Below are 19,413 nucleotides of genomic sequence, written 5' to 3'. Positions count from 1 at the left end.
CATGGCCCTCTTGTTTTTGTTTAACTATTGAATATTGCATACTAGTATCATTAAAAAACTCACTACAGAATCAATTTTGTCAAATAGTTACATTATAGATAATTCAGATCCCTGCCTGCCCAGAAGTCGGTAGAAAATAACTACAAAATGTATGTTTTAGTAGATGAAATAAAGTTTAAAGAATCAGGTGGCTAAATGCAATAAGAAACGCTTCTGATTATTCAAGAAGTTGGGGCCCGGCTTCTGCAAGAATAATATTCAATTGTAAAATTGTAATAATTTATGTGTTATGTTATAGAGATGTTGTGGGTGGCGCCGGAGCACATAGACGCCCAGCTTCTGCAAGCCTCCAGCTCCCAGGCCGGTGACGTCTATTCATTCGCCATTATTTTGCACGAGCTCATCATGCGATGCGAGCCGTTCGACGAGACTGGCATGGAGGTCGAAGGTATGGGCATAATTTAGGTTTTGAAATGATTGTTAGTTGGTTTCAATGTTATTTATACATGCATCATTAGCATTATGATAGGTACGGTTCAGTTACTTGTGTAGTAAATTCAAAGGAAAATAATAGGAAAAGAATGAGTGTATTTTTAGGGTATTTTTGTAAGTTCATATTTGGACTAGCATAGTTTTTTATGAGTCCGTAGCAAAAGTCATGATATACTTACGTATAAGTAGCTTCCTCTCTTTTCACTCGTGCGTCCAGATATCCTCAGACAATTGCGGACGCGGGTGCCGGCGGTGCTACGGCCGTCACTTGGGGACGACGAGCAGTGTGCACCGGAACTGCGGAACCTGGCGACCAACTGCTGGAACGACACACCGGAGGATAGGCCCTCCTTCAACGACATCGAGGAAATATACAAGAAAATCAGACGGTATTGTTTTCTCAAAAAGACGTGGTCGTCATTTTCGAATTAATTTTGCCTATCAAGCGATTTTTTCCATAAAGGACAGGAAACTATCTTTAAATGTGAAAATTACTTCCGCAAAAAACATGATGTCACAAGTACCTGTCCCGCAATTGGTAATGCAGGCTATTTCACAGTCACACTAACGTGATTGTAGTTTGACGGAAATACCCTCGCGAGCTTCCGAATTGTTATCATGTCTGGCTAAGGCAAATCACAGCTAACAACAACTATAAGCATTATAGTGGCCTGCATGTGTATACCCGCAACTGTTGTGATTTCAGCGGCAAGAAGACGAACATAATGGACAACCTGCTACAGCGGATGTCGGACTACGCGGACAATCTGGAGCAGCTAGCGGCGGACCGCACGCAGGCGTACCTGGCCGAGAAGGATAAGGTCGAGGAGCTCCTTCACAGGCTCCTCCCGCCGTTAGTATTTTCTCCGTATAATGCTACTAGCATAGATAATTCACGATGCTACCATATGTAAGGGCCATTTGAAACCTGCAGCAACTGGCGGCGGTTCGCATCAAGGCGTACCTGGCCAAGATAAAGTGTGTAGGAGAACCAGCACAGTCTCCTGCCACTGTGAATGTATATACTGTTTCTGACATGGGTAATGCTTAAGGTAAAGGTAACAAGAACGCGGATAACTTGGAGCAGCTGGCAGCGTACGGCATCAAGGCGTAACTCGTCAAGAAAGGGATGGTGGAAGAGCTGCTTCACCGTCTGATACCGCCGTGAGTACCACGTGTCATTTTGACAAAATGTATATAGAGGATGTTAATTGAAGTCCTTTGTAAGATATGATGCAATGTCTATCTACTTCATCCCTTCCATGCAGGTCGATAGCTAATCAGCTGCAGACGGGCCAGAGGGTTGCTCCGGAATCCTTCGACTGCGTCTCCATCTACTTTTCTGATATCGTCGGTTTTACCGTCATATGTGGAGCCAGCACGCCGATTCAGGTAACAATCTTAGAGCTGCAAAATTGTTTATGTGTTCGTCTGTTTCGTGTTGTCATTGCCATCGACGTCGTAATTGTGCGAGTGTCGTTCATGAACATGCAAGGCATAACTCATTAGTCCTTAAAACTTCTAACGCGAGACCCAACATTGGACAAACAAATATCTCACAATTAGTTCACGATATTTACATACACTTGTAATCTTTATGTATAAGACATAACGGATCGGGAATAAAGCGATAATATATCTCCTTGCCAAGTTCGAGCCATTTTAAAGTCCGATATATCTGATGGGCTATTCGAATTGTTCACTTGCAGGTGGTGGACCTCCTTAATGACCTCTACACAGCTTTTGACAGCACCATCGAACTATTCAAAGTCTACAAGGTACAATGTTTATAAATGAATACAAACCGTATTGTTATAAATAAATAGAATTGAAAATCATTGAAAGTAACAGACGGGGACCTACCGTTTCAACAAATGTCGCGTATGGGAAAGGTCACAAATGGTAAACAGTTCTGCTTCTCACCACAAGGGGTAGCTAGCTGTCTCTACAGTCGACTGAAGGGAACTCTTGCTATTTCATTTGTGTCATATGACTAGCAACATTAAGTGACATGTGACTTAAAAGTTTGCATTTTTGGACATTTTTAAAATGCTTTAATTCAGTTATTTTATGGTAGATTGTTGATAGGCGTGACCTTTTGTGTAAATCTTAAAAAACAAACATTGCATAATATAAGGACTAATGTCACTTAATATTACAGGTCTTTTGACTTTAAAGGAAATAGCATGGGTTAATTCCCTTGTCTTGAGCACGATTGGTTCTGTATATCACACACTTCATTTGTCTGAGATTGTTGTTGAATTGATCATTGTTGAATTAAAATACTTTTTTGTTATTCGCATCTTTTCGAGAGTTCAGAGAAAAACAGACAAATCTTCTTCTATTTTCTCGTTTATAAGGATGTAGTTCTGTCTTACTCTGATCCCTCGATTGTGTTGCCTTGACAACATATTCTCCCTCAGGTTGAGACTATCGGGGACGCGTACATGTGCGTGTCGGGGCTTCCGGAACGGATTGGTGACCGACACGCGCTAGAGATCTGTAATATGTCCTTGGCCATCCGCCACCGCGTTCGCGACTTCACGATTAGTCACATGCCGGAAGAGGTCCTTAAGATCAGGATCGGGCTTCACTCAGGTATACATGTATTGTAAACATGGAGAAATTCAGACTATTTCATAACAGTGTTTTTTAACTAAATTTGACAATATGGTTCATACAGACCCGACAGAGCCTCTGTTCGAAAATATTAATTTTAAGCACAGTGGGTAGAGGTCTGATGACCCACCTTTTGGTGGTACGGTTTATTCAGCATGTACGCACATTTGCATGTTTGTTACATTTTTTGAAGGTCCTGTGGTCGCGGGGGTGGTTGGGCTGACGATGCCCCGCTATTGTCTATTTGGCGACACCGTCAACACTGCTTCCAGGATGGAATCCAACTCAAAACGTACGAGATTTTGTGAACATTCTTTCGAGATAAACTAATGATGAATCATTTGCGTGTAGAAACAGAAGTGACGAAATTCAGTTATCATTATATAACATTTATTTTTTAATTTTGTACTGACGAGTTTTTCTACAACGGGGTAGGGGTGCGGCGGGGTTGTGTGTGTGTGTGTGGGGGGTGCGGGGGGGCTTTTCAGAAAGCGGTTGATTTCCAACATGCAGACAACTTTATATTGGCCCGGTTAGACTTTGGAATTAAACATTGGCGAAAAATATTTGAAAAAACTGTTGATGCCTGGAACACCTCCGACCAAAGAGATATTCAGACACGTTTCAGGGGTGGGATTTAGGCAACACAATTTGCAGATTGTGTCAATTTCACCGCACTTCTCTCCCATTTGTGCATTCTGAAATCATGACAAATTACAATGATTTTTTATATCATTGTCTGACTAAATGCTGTGAGTTGCACGCACTTTCAAGGTTGCTGTTATGTCAATCCAGTCAATCAAGTCAAGTACTTCCGTTAAATCTCTCAGGCCACTTTATGCAACAACATTTATAAGCCATGCACACACACAAAACGTGTGTTTGAGAGTATGTGCGTGCGTGCGTGCGTGTTTCAATGTCTGCAAAAATGAGTCCTGTTGATGTATTCATGTTATAACAAAAACATATTTTTTAACCAAGAAAAAGGATTACAAAACAAACTCTTGACAATATGTTAAATTTAATGTTTTCGAAAATATGTATTACTGCCAGTGATTGCCAACTTTATGAGGCAAGAAACCTCACAAAAAATGAAAATGTCACTTTTTCCTCAACATGAAGATCTTCGCTGGCGATGAGACATAGTATATTTCTATTCAATATATATCACAGAGTTGCAGAGGACTTACCTTAAGCTATTAAAATACATTTTGTCAAATGTTTAATCTATTTTGTACTGATTTTAGCCTTTAAGATTCACATGTCGGGCAGTACTCAGGCCTTACTAAAGAAATACCCGGAGTATATACTGGAAGACAGGGGACCACTTGAGATCAAGGTAATTGACTGGCCTTCCTTTCAATAGATCTTTGATGTGAGAGTTCCATTTGCACAAACCACTGGTGCCCCACATGATCCCCCGAATAAGCCCGCAACACATGAGCCCCCATAAGCCATGCCAAACATTATCCCCCGTATTACCATGCCACACATGACACCCCCCTACCCCATAAAGACGTCCCACATTATCCACCGTATTACCATGCCCAACATGACACATCCCCTACCCCGAGAAGACGGCCCACATGACCCCCAATAAAACCACGCCCAAAATTATCCCACGTATTACCAAACTCCACATGATCCCTCATTAAACCATGCCCACATTATCCTCCGTATCACCACGCCCCACATGACCCCCAATATGAGCATGTCCCAAATTATCCCCTGTATTACCAAGCCCCACATGACCCCCTATATGAGCACGTCCCACATTATCCCCCGTAATACCATGCCCCACATTATCCCCCGTGTTACTAGGCCCCACAGTATCCCTCGTATTACCATGCCCCAAATCATCCCTGGTATTACCATGCCCGACATTATCCCCCGAATTACCAAGACCCACAGTATCCCCCCTTTTACCAAGCCCCACATTATCCCCCGTTTTACCAAGCCCCACATTATCCCCCGTATTACCATGCCTCACATTGATCCCCGTATAAACCAAGCCCCACCTTATCCCTCGAATTACCATGCCTCACATTGTTCCCTGTATAAACCAAGACCCACATTATTTCCCATTTTACCCAGCCCCACATAATCCCCCTCATTACCATGTCCCACATAATCCCCCGTACTACCAAGCCCAGAATTATCCCCGGTATTACCATGGCCGACATTTTCCCCCGTATTACCAAGCCCCACATGATCTCCCGTATAACCAAGCCCCACATGACCCCTGTATTACCATGATCCGCCGTATTACCACGCTCTACATGATCCCCCGTATAACCACGCCATAAATGATCTCCCGTATAACCATGCCCAACATGACCCCCGTATCACCATGCCCCACATGATCCGCCGTATTGCCACGCCCCATGTGATCCTCCAGATAACCACGCCCTACATATTCCCTATATTACCACGCCCAACATGATCCCCCGTATTACCATGCCCCACATGATCCGCCGTATAACCACGCCCTACATATTCCCCGGTATTACCACGCACCAAATTCCCTCCCGTATCACCATGACCCATGCACCCCATCCAACGTTTTTTTGTCAAACTGTGTCGGGCATATGCCTATTAGCTTTTTACAGTTTCAAGCCCAATTTTATAAAGATTGAATTAAAAAAAACGGCGTGTGTAACTTTAAAATAGTTTTAACAGACGCATAGATGTAGGAATACCTTAAATGGAATATTTTGCAAAACACTCTTTCGAACAGTTGGTTCAATTTTGTTGACATACTCAAACAAAATATATTTCAGGGAAAAGGCACGATGAACACATATTTCCTTGAGAAATATGACGATGGCACGGGCATCGAGTATCCGGGCATGCCGAAATGTGAAGTCTGACCGGCACCCGGCTTCTAGATACAAGTACACTCAATGTGGCTGTAACGGTTAAGATTTGCTGAAGTTTTAAGTTGGCTGTGTAATGCCAGGTGAAGTTTTAGAGTTGTGTCTTGCCATTTTATAAACTTTATTTTGCGTTGTACTAATTTAATGATGTTCAAATATGGTTGTATTTCCTTGAGCTTAAGTGTTGCAGAACGTAAAGAATTTAGTTGGATACTTTAAGCAGCTACTTATAAGGAATACAACATAAGAAGTGCAACAATGAGTGTTGAAAGTAAAGAGCAAAGTACACTGAGATACCTTAAAAACGCAATGTATAAACTTTAAAATGAAAATTATGTTTGATCAACGACAAAATGTTCAGCCCAATACATTATTTGTGAATCAACGTTCAACGCCATCAATAATTTTTCGTTGTTATTTTAAGTACATGTATTGCATTTTAAGTAGTTCATGATATTAAACAATATTGCTTGATTTCTTACAAAAAAAACCCAACCCTTTTATACAACCGACAGCTTTATAGCAGACACCCAGGTACACTACATGGTTATATTTTTGCTTTTTGTTCCATTAACATCTTGTTAAATGTGTTCAGCTATAGTTGTGTTCAATATCCATTATTCTAGTCATTTCTTGTTTGCAATAAAGTGATTTTTATCACAAATATTTCAGTTGTTTCATTATTTATACCCAAGCAATGAAGAAAACGTTGGTTGCCATTCAATTGAACAATAAATAGATTGATATTCCGTCAATAAATACTAGCACTTGATTGACATAGGCAAGTTACAACCTCCAACAAATGATTATTCGGAAACAAGCTCCCTTTCGTGTCATGTTAAATGATCATTGGTGTCAGGCCTTTTTTAGCCATATTTGGAATGTTAACCTGCTCCTTTTATAAAGATTACATTAAAAGAGAAAACGGCGAGTGTCTCGACGTAATTTAGTTATAACTCGGGATTTGATTTCTCTGCATTTGGAATGCAAAAATGGGGAGATCTGCATGATTTAAAGAACTTTGCGATTGGATATACAAAGATAAGGTCCCATTTAAGATAAATGACCAATATCTTCGCGAAGTGGATGCTTATTGATTCACGTTACAGTCCATAAGAGAGCGAGCTCTACTCTTCAAATCACATTTGTAAAGCCCTGGTCGCATCAACTTTACCACCGCGATGCGTCCACTTCGCAATTTGCGATGACTTTCCGACTATTGAGACCGGTGCATGCACATGAGACAGATCGGTAACTAGTCAATGGATTTTCTGACACTGGTTGAAAATGGTCGGTGACAAATTTTCGATCGATCACCGATCAAAAGTGCATATAAAAAGGTTTTGTTTTGTTTTTTCAAAAAGTAATAAAATAATTTATATGCGAGTTGTTAAGATGTTAACAGCAGAACAGCCACATTTGCTGCTCATGAAAAAAAATGCAAATGCTGAAATTGCTGCCATGTTGGTCAAAATACCTTTGTTTTGGTTCTCTCCTGTTCACACCATAATGATGTTTAATGAAACCGCATTAAAGGCATCATTATTTTCTGATTTGATCAAATGACCTGGGTTTTTTACACGAGATACATGTTCATACTGGTCCTTAAAATAATGTTGACAAATATTCTAGACAGAGTTTCATGAAGATACGACAAACACTGTAGAATTTATGAATGCAAGTTATTTCTTGATTTGACCTCGTAACCTAGTTTTAGACCCGAGATGATCCCTACTCACACTGGTCTTAAATATGATATCGGAGTATTGGATAAACACTGTTGAATTAATGAAAGGAATAATATACTTTTAACATTTCCTGTGCTAAAACAAACATTAAATAGTTTTATAGTTTATTCATGTCTCATATGTACACAACATGACAAAACACAAAATACAAATATTTAAGAGTTCAGTGCACATCCATTCATACAATTCAATTACAGGAGACTAAAAATACAACAACATATCTTGACATTGTTGATAAAGGATAAAAAACAATTAAGTCTATTCTAAAAAAGAAAATTAATCTTATTTACATGACTCATTTAAGCTAAGAAACTATGATACATCTAAAAGGATTATCACTTCACTTAACTACTTGTACAAAGCATTGAATCGGAATTCAAGTATATTAAAACAGGTTTTGGCGGTTAATTTAACAATATCTGTATTGGAGAGTAAAAATATACACTTATGTACCTCATCCATGTTAACAAACTCAACATTGATATCCTTAGCGTTATCATATAGAGCATTTCTAAGTGGTTGGTAAGCAGAACATTTACATGTAGTTAACACATGTAATTCTGACTCAACGTATTGTTTACATATAGGACAGATTCTATCGATCACTGCCAGATTTTCATATCTGCTAGTCTCCAGACGAAGAGGTGCTACCCCGCACCTAAACTTAGCAAGTGCTGTTCTATTTTTTATAGGCATTGGAATTGATACATAGGACTCAGTTTCAAATTGAGATTTTAATAGCTGATATGTTCTCAACTTATTTCTGCCACGTCCACTAGGACCAGTTGCACTGGTTATACAGTTTTTCCACGTATTAATATATAAATCCATACTATTATTTTCAACAAAATCACAAAATCTTTTCGATGAGAGCTGAGAATGTGTAAACAGTAGACAAATCTGTTCTTTCCAACTGTTGTACAAAAATATATTGCCAGTTTTTGCATCTAGGACTTGCTTTTTTATTACAGTATTCATATATTTTATAGTTCAATCTAGTTCTTTTCATACTATTAAATATATGCCATTGTCTAGCTACAGATCTCCACTGTTTCACAAAAGCTGGTTGCCAACCAAGCTCACCATATAGGGCCGCAGTTGGAGTATATTATCCCAAACCTAGATAAAAGCGCAAAGCCCTATTTTGCACCGCATTTATACTGGAGTAGGACTTAGTACCCCATATAGAGGCACCATAAGCAACAATGGGCCACACCGAGCTTTCATATAGTTTTGTGAAAACATTATATGGCATGCCACCAAGGCTTTTCGATTTTGCTATCAAGAGCCCTAGTGCTCTTCTAGCACTTTGTGCCACAGACTTTGCAGTTTTTTTTCAAAATCTAAAAGCTCATCCAAAAGAAGACCCAAGTAGGTGTATTGGCTGACGACTTGTAAAGTATGGTCACCACAAGTGAAAGTATAACATGTTTTGTCAACAGATGGTGGTCTCAAATGGACTATATTACTTTTCTGAGGGTTTACTGTCATAGTGTTAGCAGCACACCAGTTGGATAACACTTCCAACATATATTGTAAATCATTTTCATTTTCAGCTATAAGAACAATATTATCTGCATACAGCAGGATAGAAACCAATTCATTTTCTATGTTAACACCCTTGCCTATAGCCTTAATTTTTGCTACTAAATCATTAAGAAACAAATTAAATAACAAAGGAGACAAGGATCAACCTTGTCGCAAGCCGCAAGTACTATCAAACCAATCTGTTATAATCCATTGACTCTAATGCATACTGACACAGAATGGTACAGGGATCGTACAGCATTAAACATGTTACCTTTTATGCCAGTATCAAAAAGTTTTTTCCAAAGGTGACCACGATTTATAAAGTCATACGCTTTCTTGTAGTCGATAAAAGCACAAAAGGTTGACTGTTTAAGCTTTTTCCTTGTATCTATAATATTGCACAGAGTAGCTGCATGGTCAATAGTATTTCTATGTTTCCGGAAGCCATTTTGTTCATCAGATAATATGTTATTACTTTCTGCCCAATTTGACAATCTACAATTTAAAATTGAACAATAAACTTTATACATTCCACAGTGAAAGAGCTATGCCCCTATAAGATAAAGGATCCCGAGGGTCTGCTGTATTAGATTTAGGTATTGGGGCAATAACAACTTTTCCCCAATCTGTCGGAACAATTCCTGTGCTAAAACAAACATTAAACAAAATATGCAAGAAGGAAACCGCGCAATTATTTCTAAAAATATCTATTGGAATATTATCAAAACCACTTGCTTTACCCAACTTTGCCCTAAAAATGGCTGTTTTTACTTCTTCAACAGTAATATAACAATTTGATTGGTCACCAATACCATTTTCATGTTGAGTAAAAACATTTTGAAAACAAACATCATCATATTTCTTGTTTAAAAGACTATGAAAATCTTGCTTCCATTTATTCAAAACAGTGTGGACATCAGAAGAAGTACTACCATCATCCATTACCACTTCCATGGGGATCCCTTTCCTGTTGGATTGGGCGACCTCTATCTTACCTCTGCTCTTCCAAAACTCTTGCTGAATCTGTCTTAAATATGACAGCGTTTTATGAAGTTTGGATAAACACTGTTGAAATTATCCATGACCTAGTGACCCTAGTTTTTGAACCAATGCATATTCACACTGGCTGAGCAATATTCTGAAGATTGGATGAACCGTGACCGATGAATTTGTGAAAGTAATAAGAAAACTTGCGGCGACGTTCGCAAAACCTTTCAGGGACATCTGAAAACTCTACACTAGTCAATGAACTCAATGGAATAGTCAATTTACTTTGTCACGTTATTTATTATTAAAATGGCACCTTTTATGCAATTACTTTCTTTTGCAATTATACAATTATTTTGTTATCTAGACAACAAAAGTTTGGTCAAACACATCTTTAATTGTATTTCAATAAAAATGTGTTAATTGCTATAATTGACGTGTGCTCTAAAAGCGTAAAAATAACAAATTTATTTCCAAAAAAATGTTTTAAAAAATTAAGTTTTATGCAAAAAAACAATGACAAAAAAATCAAATAATAGGGGTTGAAGTCTTCAATATGGCTATTGAAATAATTCAACTAGGGGTTGAAAAGTCATTGATTTAGGGATTAAAAAGTCTCCAATATGGCTATTAAAATAATTCAACTAGGGGTTTAAAAGTCTTTAATTTAGGGATTGAAAAGTCTCCAATATGGCTATTAAAATAATTCAACTAGGGGTTGAAAAGTCTTTGATTTAGGGATTGAAAAGTCTTCAATATGGCTATTAAAATAATTCAATTAGGGGTTGAAAAGTCTTGGATGAAGGGGTTGAAAAGTCTTTGATTTAGGGATTGAAAAGTCTTCAATATGGCTATTAAAATAATTCAACTAGGGGTTGAAAAGTCTTTGATGAAGGGGTTGGAAAGTCTTCAATATGGCTATTAAAATAATTCAACTAGGGGTTGAAAAGTTTTTGATTTAGGGGTTGAAAAGTCTTTGATTTAGGGGTTGAAAAGTCTTCGTTTTAAGAAGGGGTTGAAAAGTCCTGCTCCCATTGTGGCAAACATGAACATTATTCCCCCGCGTGCCATGTATTGACATTTGAGCACGAAAAACTTTGAATGATAGCAGCATTTGAAAAACTTACCGGGTATAGTGTTCTTTGGAACTTGTATCTAAGGCAGGCGTCTTTATTGATTAAAATCGTAAATAAACCGATCGTGATCGGAAAAACGCTTTTATAACAGGTGTTCCATATTTATGTACTGTTCCGATTTATGTACTCGCCCAGTAACTGTTTTTTCTGCAATTTCTGTATCATACAGAAAAAAAAGATAAAGCAAGTGCTTTCAGATGCATTACCGGGAAAACTAATTTTTGGTCCAAATTAACACATGAGCGAGTACCTTTAAAACAGTTTTGGTAAAGACCAATGTAATGAATCTGCCTGTGAAGTTTTATAAATACTGGCTAACCGGTTTCAAAGATGTCTTTTATAAGTTTGTTTCTATTATTTGACCTGACTTTATTTTTTGACTAATCAAGTCTTGGGAAAATTTAATGTCAGAAAAATCCCATCAATATGGACGAACCGATTCCGAAGAGGTCGTTTGAAAGGTTTTCTTTCATTTGACCAAGAGTCGTTATGTGCATAAAATCCTTCACGAACTAGGCAGTTGTCATATGACCTTTGGCCTTTCAGTGTGACGTCATCTCAATATTTAGTGAATTTGTGGGAAGTTATTTAAAAAAAACACCTTCAATAGGTTCAAGAGTATAAGTATCTTCCATGGCCGAGCGTGTAAGATAGGTTCATTCCGACCCGAGCGTAGGGTGTTTTGCGGAAACGAGGTTAACCGAGTTTCCGCAATACACCCTGCGCGAGGGTCGGGATGAAACTATCTTACACGAGCGGCTATGGTAGATGCTTTTTCTCCCACCTCAGTTAAACAAAATTAATTAAAAATGTATTTTTTGCTGGAACTCTTTTGTGCATAGTGAAAATAATTGCGTATGGATATGCGATAGCACGTGATTGTCATGGATACGCGCGCAGTGATCCAGTTAATGTTAATAGTCAAATCGTTTTTTTTTTAAATAGTTCTAAGGAAAATGAAGCATTATTTCTTGAATGGTGCGTGAAAACTGTTTTATGGTGACATTTGAAGCGAGAAATAATTAATTAGCGTTCTAAATATTACCAAACGAAAAGATTTCCTTGATGCTACTGACGACAGTCTTCAACAAGGGAGGTTATTATAATGTGGTGACCGTTAAAAAGGAGTTCCATACGGGCATTTTATCTTCGCCCGTGGGCAAGATAAGAATATCTAGCATGGTTAAATTATTGGATCTACTTATCTGAGGTGGTAGAAAAATGAAGCACACACACAATAGTCATATGACCTGTGACCTCAAAATGTGACCTTGACCTTAAACCAAGCTGGCTGTAACATGCCCTATGCAGATCTCTTAAAATATAGTCATATAAAAGTTGACCTTTTTGTGTAAAGAGCTGGTTGTTCCATGCGCTCTGCATATCTCAATATGGTGATCATTTGTGGGTTGTTATTTCAAAATTCTTCAAGCTGTTCAAGAGATATGGAGTGGAGACGAAATGTAGTTCATAAACCGAGCTGGTAGCAACATGCGATCTGCACATCGTCTCAATAAAGTGGACATTTGTGGGTAGTTATTTCAAAATCTTTCAAGAGGTTCTAGAGATATGGAGCAGACACGAATTGTAGGCATGACCTTTGACGTTGAATCGAGCTGACTGTAACATGCGCTCTGCACATCGTCTGAATATGGTGAACATTTGTGGTGAGTAATTTCAAAATCCTCGAAGCGGTTCAAAAATTCAGCGGACACGATTTGTGATGAACATACGGACGGACAGACATCTCAGATAGACAACTCGAGCATAAACTAGTCTCCCCCATTTATGTGGGAATAATTACATAACTACGTTAATTTAGTAGGTACATTGACTGTAAAGCTTTGTTTTAGGTTTTAATCTTACACAACAAGTTATTGGTGAGAAAGACAGACTTTTAACCAGAATTTCTAAAGCATACAAGCGTAATACTTTGCAATAACTGCAAGGTAAAGATGTCTGAATCGATCTTTAAATAGGTTGATGGTTGAAGTTTTGTGGAAGTTATCGATCAAATATACATCATGTGCTTTCTAAGATATGCACCTAAACTTAAACCAGAATTTCAAAGACAAAAAGGCAAATAATTGAAAATAAACATACTCGCGGTCAATGAAAATGCAGCAGAGAACATCCTTAATATAATTTGACGTTGATGTGAAGTTCCATTAGAAAACCTAGAGTAAAATGAAGTTTAGGCTATTCTGAAATATAACACTTGCCAAATGATAAATTGTGGGAAAGTTGATGATTATTGTGCCACTTAAGACGTCGGGGGTAAAAATAGAAATTCACAAACTCAATATCTAGTATCCCCGCCATTAGCATCCAGGACAGTTTGACACCTGCATCGCATACTAAGAATGAGACTTTATATGCGGGACTGGGAGTGGTATTCCACTGCTCCTAAAGCGCCTGCACACGCTCGGCCATGTTGTTGATGACGTGACATCCACTGTGTACCTGACGTCCAAGCTGGTCCCAAATATGCTCAATTGAACTCGAGTCCGGATATAAGGTAGGCCAGGGCAAGACATTGATGTTCTGACGTGTCATCAAGTCAGTAGTGAGTCTGGCTGAATAGGGCCGTGCTTAATCATGTTGGAAAATGGTGACATCACGATGATCTTGCAAGAAAGACATCACGCATGGTTCTAGGATGTCGTCAACATACCGCTGGGCCATCAGATTTCCTTGCACTACTATAAGCGGTGTCTTGTTGTACCAGGAAATGCCTGCCCAGTCCATGACACTGCCTCCTCCCCAGCGAAAGTGTTGTCTGACTCGACGCCATACTTTACGCCTACCATCAAGCATATCTGTGCAAAATCTTGACTCGTCTGTGAATAAAATTTCTTTCCACCGGTTTTACGTCCATCTTAGATGTTGGCGAGACCACAATTGGCGGTTCCTACGTCTTTCCGGCATTAAGACGTAGCCCCTGTATGCAGCATATGCCCTTATCCCTGCAGCCAGTAAACGTCGACGAACCGTTGATCGACTGATACTTTGCTGATTGTATCAGCGTGTCTCCCGGGCAGTCTGTACTGATGTCCGGAAGCGGTCTCGACGATGGGAAAGGACACTATGACGGTCTTGTTGGAGAGACGTTACTCGTTGACGTCCTGGGCGCGGCCGATCTGCCACAAAGCCGGTTTCTTCGTGTCTTCTCATTAATCGCAATATAATCAAGATAAAACAATTCATCATTCATGTAACAGCGTGTTACGACATACCACTGGCTACCATACCAATGGCTTCAATACGTTGTGAGTCACTCAAATGTCCCAGAGTGTAAACTATAGAAAAAGGTTTTGCTGGTGTTTTAACAGTCTGGAGTTTAGGTGTGTACTGATACAATGTGTACTTGCAGCACATTCACAAATGACCATTTGCAAAAATAACGATTTGCACGGACCTCACGGTATTGTGTACTGGACATTAAATATCCCTCAAACTACCAGCTATGTTATTACAAATCTGCTAAAACAACATGTTCATGTATAGAAATTAAAGTATGCCCTAATTCGCTGTATATAATTCTGTATACACTTTCGTGCCTTTCATTGACCGCGAGTGTATATTCAACCTAGAGCTGTTTCTTAATTATTTGAGTTATAGTGATGACTGGGAAATATTGAATAAAGTATCAATCCAATACATCAAGTGCTTACTGAGATATGATCTACATAGTTACTTGCACTCAAAACTCTAACCAAGGAGTGTTGCCATCGCCAGGGTGAGTAGAATTGCACTTCTAATTCTTCCAACAGTCGAGCTATATTGTACATGTAAAGATACATGCTACATGTCATTTTATACTTCTTTAGGATTAATTCTACCTCCATATTTTTTTAAAACAAAACTTCTATGCATAAGGGTTTCACAAGGAAGTAACTTAAATGGCCCAAGGGACTCACCCACAAAATTTATGTTAGCAACGATTTTTTAAAACTTTCAAAATATTTTATTTCATTTTATGAACAAACACTAAATTAGCCACATCGCACGATTTTGGGCCTTCGAACATATATTTGCTATTATGATGTTTTAAGGTTTTTGAACTAAATACTATTTCAGGAGGAAACTCATCATGATGATATCACTTAAATTGCGTGAGATAGGTCTTTACAAGTGAGACCATGTATTGCGTATTTTGAATACTTAATTTGACGTTATTTACATGACGTCGTTACGAAAACCCATTATTCAAATGACGTGCAAAATGAACGTTACAATATTACAACTAGCTTATAATTTTAACAATTTCTTAATACACACTCTTTAAGGAACATAAAGTAATATAAAAATGATAATCCATTTTTGTATTTTTAATACTTGTTGCCGTTTTAAACACAGACTATTTATGCAGTCAAAATATGTTTGGACGAAATCCATGGTTGCTATGGAAACATGAGTAAACCATTGGCCATAAATCGTCGAGAAAATGATGCACCAATGGCAGACCTTAAAAGAAAAGAAGTTTGGGAAAAATTGATATACATAGAAAAAATCATAATTTTTGGCATTTTTATTTATGATTATTTTATTTGTAATAATTATGTCCGAATGCCCAAAATCGCGCGATGCGGCTCAAATAGTAACTGTAGGATACTTATATGATTTTTTTCTAGTAATGCCTTAATCTACTTTAATGCTCAACCATGTTACTAACACTTTTGGGATCTAATTTGATGATGTTTTATCATTAACACAAGCAATTTATTCATATTTCACACATAATCATTTTTTTCTTGAAACATGTGACCTAATAAAACATAACCAAGTCTCTTAAAGGGCCATAGGGTTTAACAAGGAAATTAATTATTTAATTCCGACAAAATTTCGATGGGACTAGATTCAAAAGAATTGCCAGTCTTAAGAGACACATTTTTATCTTAAAATGTTTTATACATTTAATTCCGACAAAATTTCGATGGGACTAGATTCAAAAGAATTGCCAGTCTTAAGAGACACATTTTTATCTGAAATGTTTTATACAATGTTTATTTCTCTTTAACATACAACAATCAATAATACCAGTAATCATTGCCAACTTTGGAGAAATCCGCTGAAGCGAAAGTGCGTATAGAGTTATATAGGGAAAATATCGTTAAACAGTTCTCACGACTTAGTCTTTCAACAGATCAACTTACTTCCTACATATATGTTAGGATAATTCTTGCCCTTGAAGATGATGGTTTTGTATTAATTGTATGATTTTTACATTTCGGTCCTTTTTAAGGGTTTTGTTGGTCATTAAAAGTTACATTGAAATAAGAAGGAGCTAAAAATTGTTTTGTTATTTAAAGTTATTATAGACAACCGATCGCTTAGCTACCAACGGATTAGGATGAAGAATTCTTTTCTCGTTTAAATGCACTTTTCGAAATAATGGATTTTAAAATATCTTTTGGTCCTTTGTGAACATTTATGTAACATTTGTAGAAAATCGATGCTCAAAAATTGTGTATTCAACTGTACGGTAATGGTTTTATGGCTTTTTACCCCGCGGCGTATTCACAGCAGGATAGAAATAATCCATCGGCAAGGTTATGACACTGGATATGACATGTGCAACGAAGTTTTTCATTTTCTTTTATCATTATCATATTACTTAAATAATATATCACACTCGATTATTCATCTATATGTAGTAAAGCAATGTCATATTTTTTGTGTAAAAATATAAAGTAATATATTTAGCAAAAAAAGATTCCCATTTTTAACCGCAATCACTATTACAGTTAAAACGTAACTCTTTTCTTATAAAATATTAATGCTTCAAGTTTCATTGGCAATTTTGGAAATACATATGGGCCATGAAACATAATAAATAAGGGAATTCAAAGATAATAATTTACATATCTACATCGAGTCAACATGTTCATAATAATTGCTTAAGTTCTAATTCTTAATCGTAAACATTTTGGTCAGCCATTTTGCACTCAACCAAACATGTTTATAAATTTAGGATAAATATAATTAAAATGATTAGGCAAAAATTGTGTAACATGGATTTTTGTCAGCATATGTTAGTAACGAGTGCACTAGGTTTTCCTAACGTGTCAAAATGTCAATAAATCAACGTGTTGTTATGGTATAAAAGGGTATATCTGTCTTATTGTCAATACAACATTAATGACCTTTTAACTTGTGTCGTTCAAGACCGGTACTAAATGATAGCAACTGCTGTTAAAATTTCATTTTAGTTGTTCCTTTCCGATATTCCACACCCAATTTTGTGTTACACTGTTAGAAAAATTACTAAACTGTAAAAATAAAGGTGTGGAAATGGCCCCTATTAAATGTCTTGATAAACGATCAATTATAGACTTCAACAAAAAGACACGGAATAAAATATGTAAAAGAAGTAAGTTTATCAGAGATGATTTGATATTTTAGTACTTTATCACTAACGTTTCCCCTATAGAACAACCCCACCTAATAATGGCTAAATCTAAAATCCTCCGAAACTGAAATTTTCTATCGCAACTTATAATAAAAGGACGGGTCAACTTTATGACCCTCATAAATTCTGTATTTCTTACCTGCCTTAATCTTACACTGCGTCCAGTTGATAAATAAGTGCTAAACTAGCGTATCTTAACGCTACTATTGCACTGAGAGAAGAAATCGATAGAGACCGTCGTTACCCTGATAAGCTCCAAAGTTGGCAATGATTATTTATCATAAACGGCAAGAACTGTCACTGGAACATGGAAAATGCCACAGAATTGTCCATGTCATAGTGATATTGATTAGTGTGACCTTGACCTTTTAGGTTAGATCACAAATGCAATGTGCAAAATACTGATGTACATTTTTGTGAACTTTGCTCAAGATTTGAATAAAATTGAGCTTAAGTTGAGACACAATAGTAACATATATGTATGGACATACATACGGATTGACAGTGCAAGAACTATAAGCCCCCCCCCCCCCCCCCCCCTATCAGGGCGATAAAAAAACAACAAATATAAAGTTGAAATAATATGATCTTCTGTAACAAAAGTTTAAAATCTGTTTGACAATGAATTCAAAAATTAACCTAAGCTTCATCTTTCATTTTCAGGTGTGTCTGACATTTTCTGCTGTTGTGGGATTTTCATTTTAAATCCATAGAAAATTTTGTGATATCTCGGCTGCATAAATGCGTCTCTAGTCAATTCAAATTCTTCAGCTCTTACACGCACATGCTCAAGAGGAGATTTACCAATTACACGAGGTTGCGTTATTTTCAGCACAGTTACCTCGTCAGGTTTAAATTCAATATACCTTTTATACAAGCCATCTTTCAATATAACTGCACAGAATGCATCTTTTCTAGAATTGTAATACATTCTCAGTAAATTAGTCTGAAACATTAGTATGTGAAGAAATCCAAACAAAATCCCTAAACCTGCAAACACAGTTACTGTTATTACTGGATCAAATTCAACAACTTTTTTGACATTCTCTGCAAGATCATCTTCACCTCTGTTCTTGGCAAGATCACCTTCATCTCTGTCCTAATAATTGCTTAAGTTCTAATTCTTAATCGTAAACATTTTGGTCAGCCATTTTGCACTCAACCAAACATGTTTATAAATTTAGGATAAATATAATTAAAATGATTAGGCAAAAATTGTGTAACATGGATTTTTGTCAGCATATGTTAGTAACGAGTGCACTAGGTTTTCCTAACGTGTCAAAATGTCAATAAATCAACGTGTTGTTATGGTATAAAAGGGTATATCTGTCTTATTGTCAATACAACATTAATGACCTTTTAACTTGTGTCGTTCAAGACCGGTACTTAATGATAGCAACTGCTGTTAAAATTTCATTTTAGCTGTTCCTTTCCGATATTCCACACCCAATTTTGTGTTACACTGTTAGAAAAATTACTAAACTGTAAAAATAAAGGTGTGGAAATGGCCCCTATTAAATGTCTTGATAAACGATCAATTATAGACTTCAACAAAAAGACACGGAATAAAATATGTAAAAGAAGTAAGTTTATCAGAGATGATTTGATATTTT

The 19,413-nt window shown here is 37.2% G+C and overlaps 1 protein-coding gene across 1 annotated transcript in view; it reads left to right on the top strand.

Moving 5' to 3' along the window:
* The window catches only part of LOC128244175 (atrial natriuretic peptide receptor 1-like), a 43,189-nt gene extending 37,164 nt beyond the window's left edge, over positions 1-6,025 (top strand). Inside the window, exons 14-22 of the mRNA XM_052962193.1 lie at positions 299-448; positions 710-881; positions 1,199-1,345; positions 1,761-1,884; positions 2,202-2,270; positions 2,916-3,090; positions 3,305-3,403; positions 4,359-4,450; positions 5,892-6,025. Of these exons, the coding sequence (XP_052818153.1) occupies positions 299-448; positions 710-881; positions 1,199-1,345; positions 1,761-1,884; positions 2,202-2,270; positions 2,916-3,090; positions 3,305-3,403; positions 4,359-4,450; positions 5,892-5,981 (1,118 nt within the window). The 3' untranslated portion in view covers positions 5,982-6,025. The remainder of the gene's footprint in view (positions 1-298; positions 449-709; positions 882-1,198; positions 1,346-1,760; positions 1,885-2,201; positions 2,271-2,915; positions 3,091-3,304; positions 3,404-4,358; positions 4,451-5,891) is intronic.
* Positions 6,026-19,413: the final 13,388 nt, after the last annotated feature.

The sequence above is a fragment of the Mya arenaria genome, chromosome 8 (genome assembly GCF_026914265.1).
Source record: "Mya arenaria isolate MELC-2E11 chromosome 8, ASM2691426v1".
In the NCBI taxonomy this organism is placed as follows: domain Eukaryota; kingdom Metazoa; phylum Mollusca; class Bivalvia; order Myida; family Myidae; genus Mya; species Mya arenaria.
The sequence above is the reverse complement of the archived record's forward strand: the minus strand, read 5'-3'. Positions and strand labels throughout refer to the sequence as shown.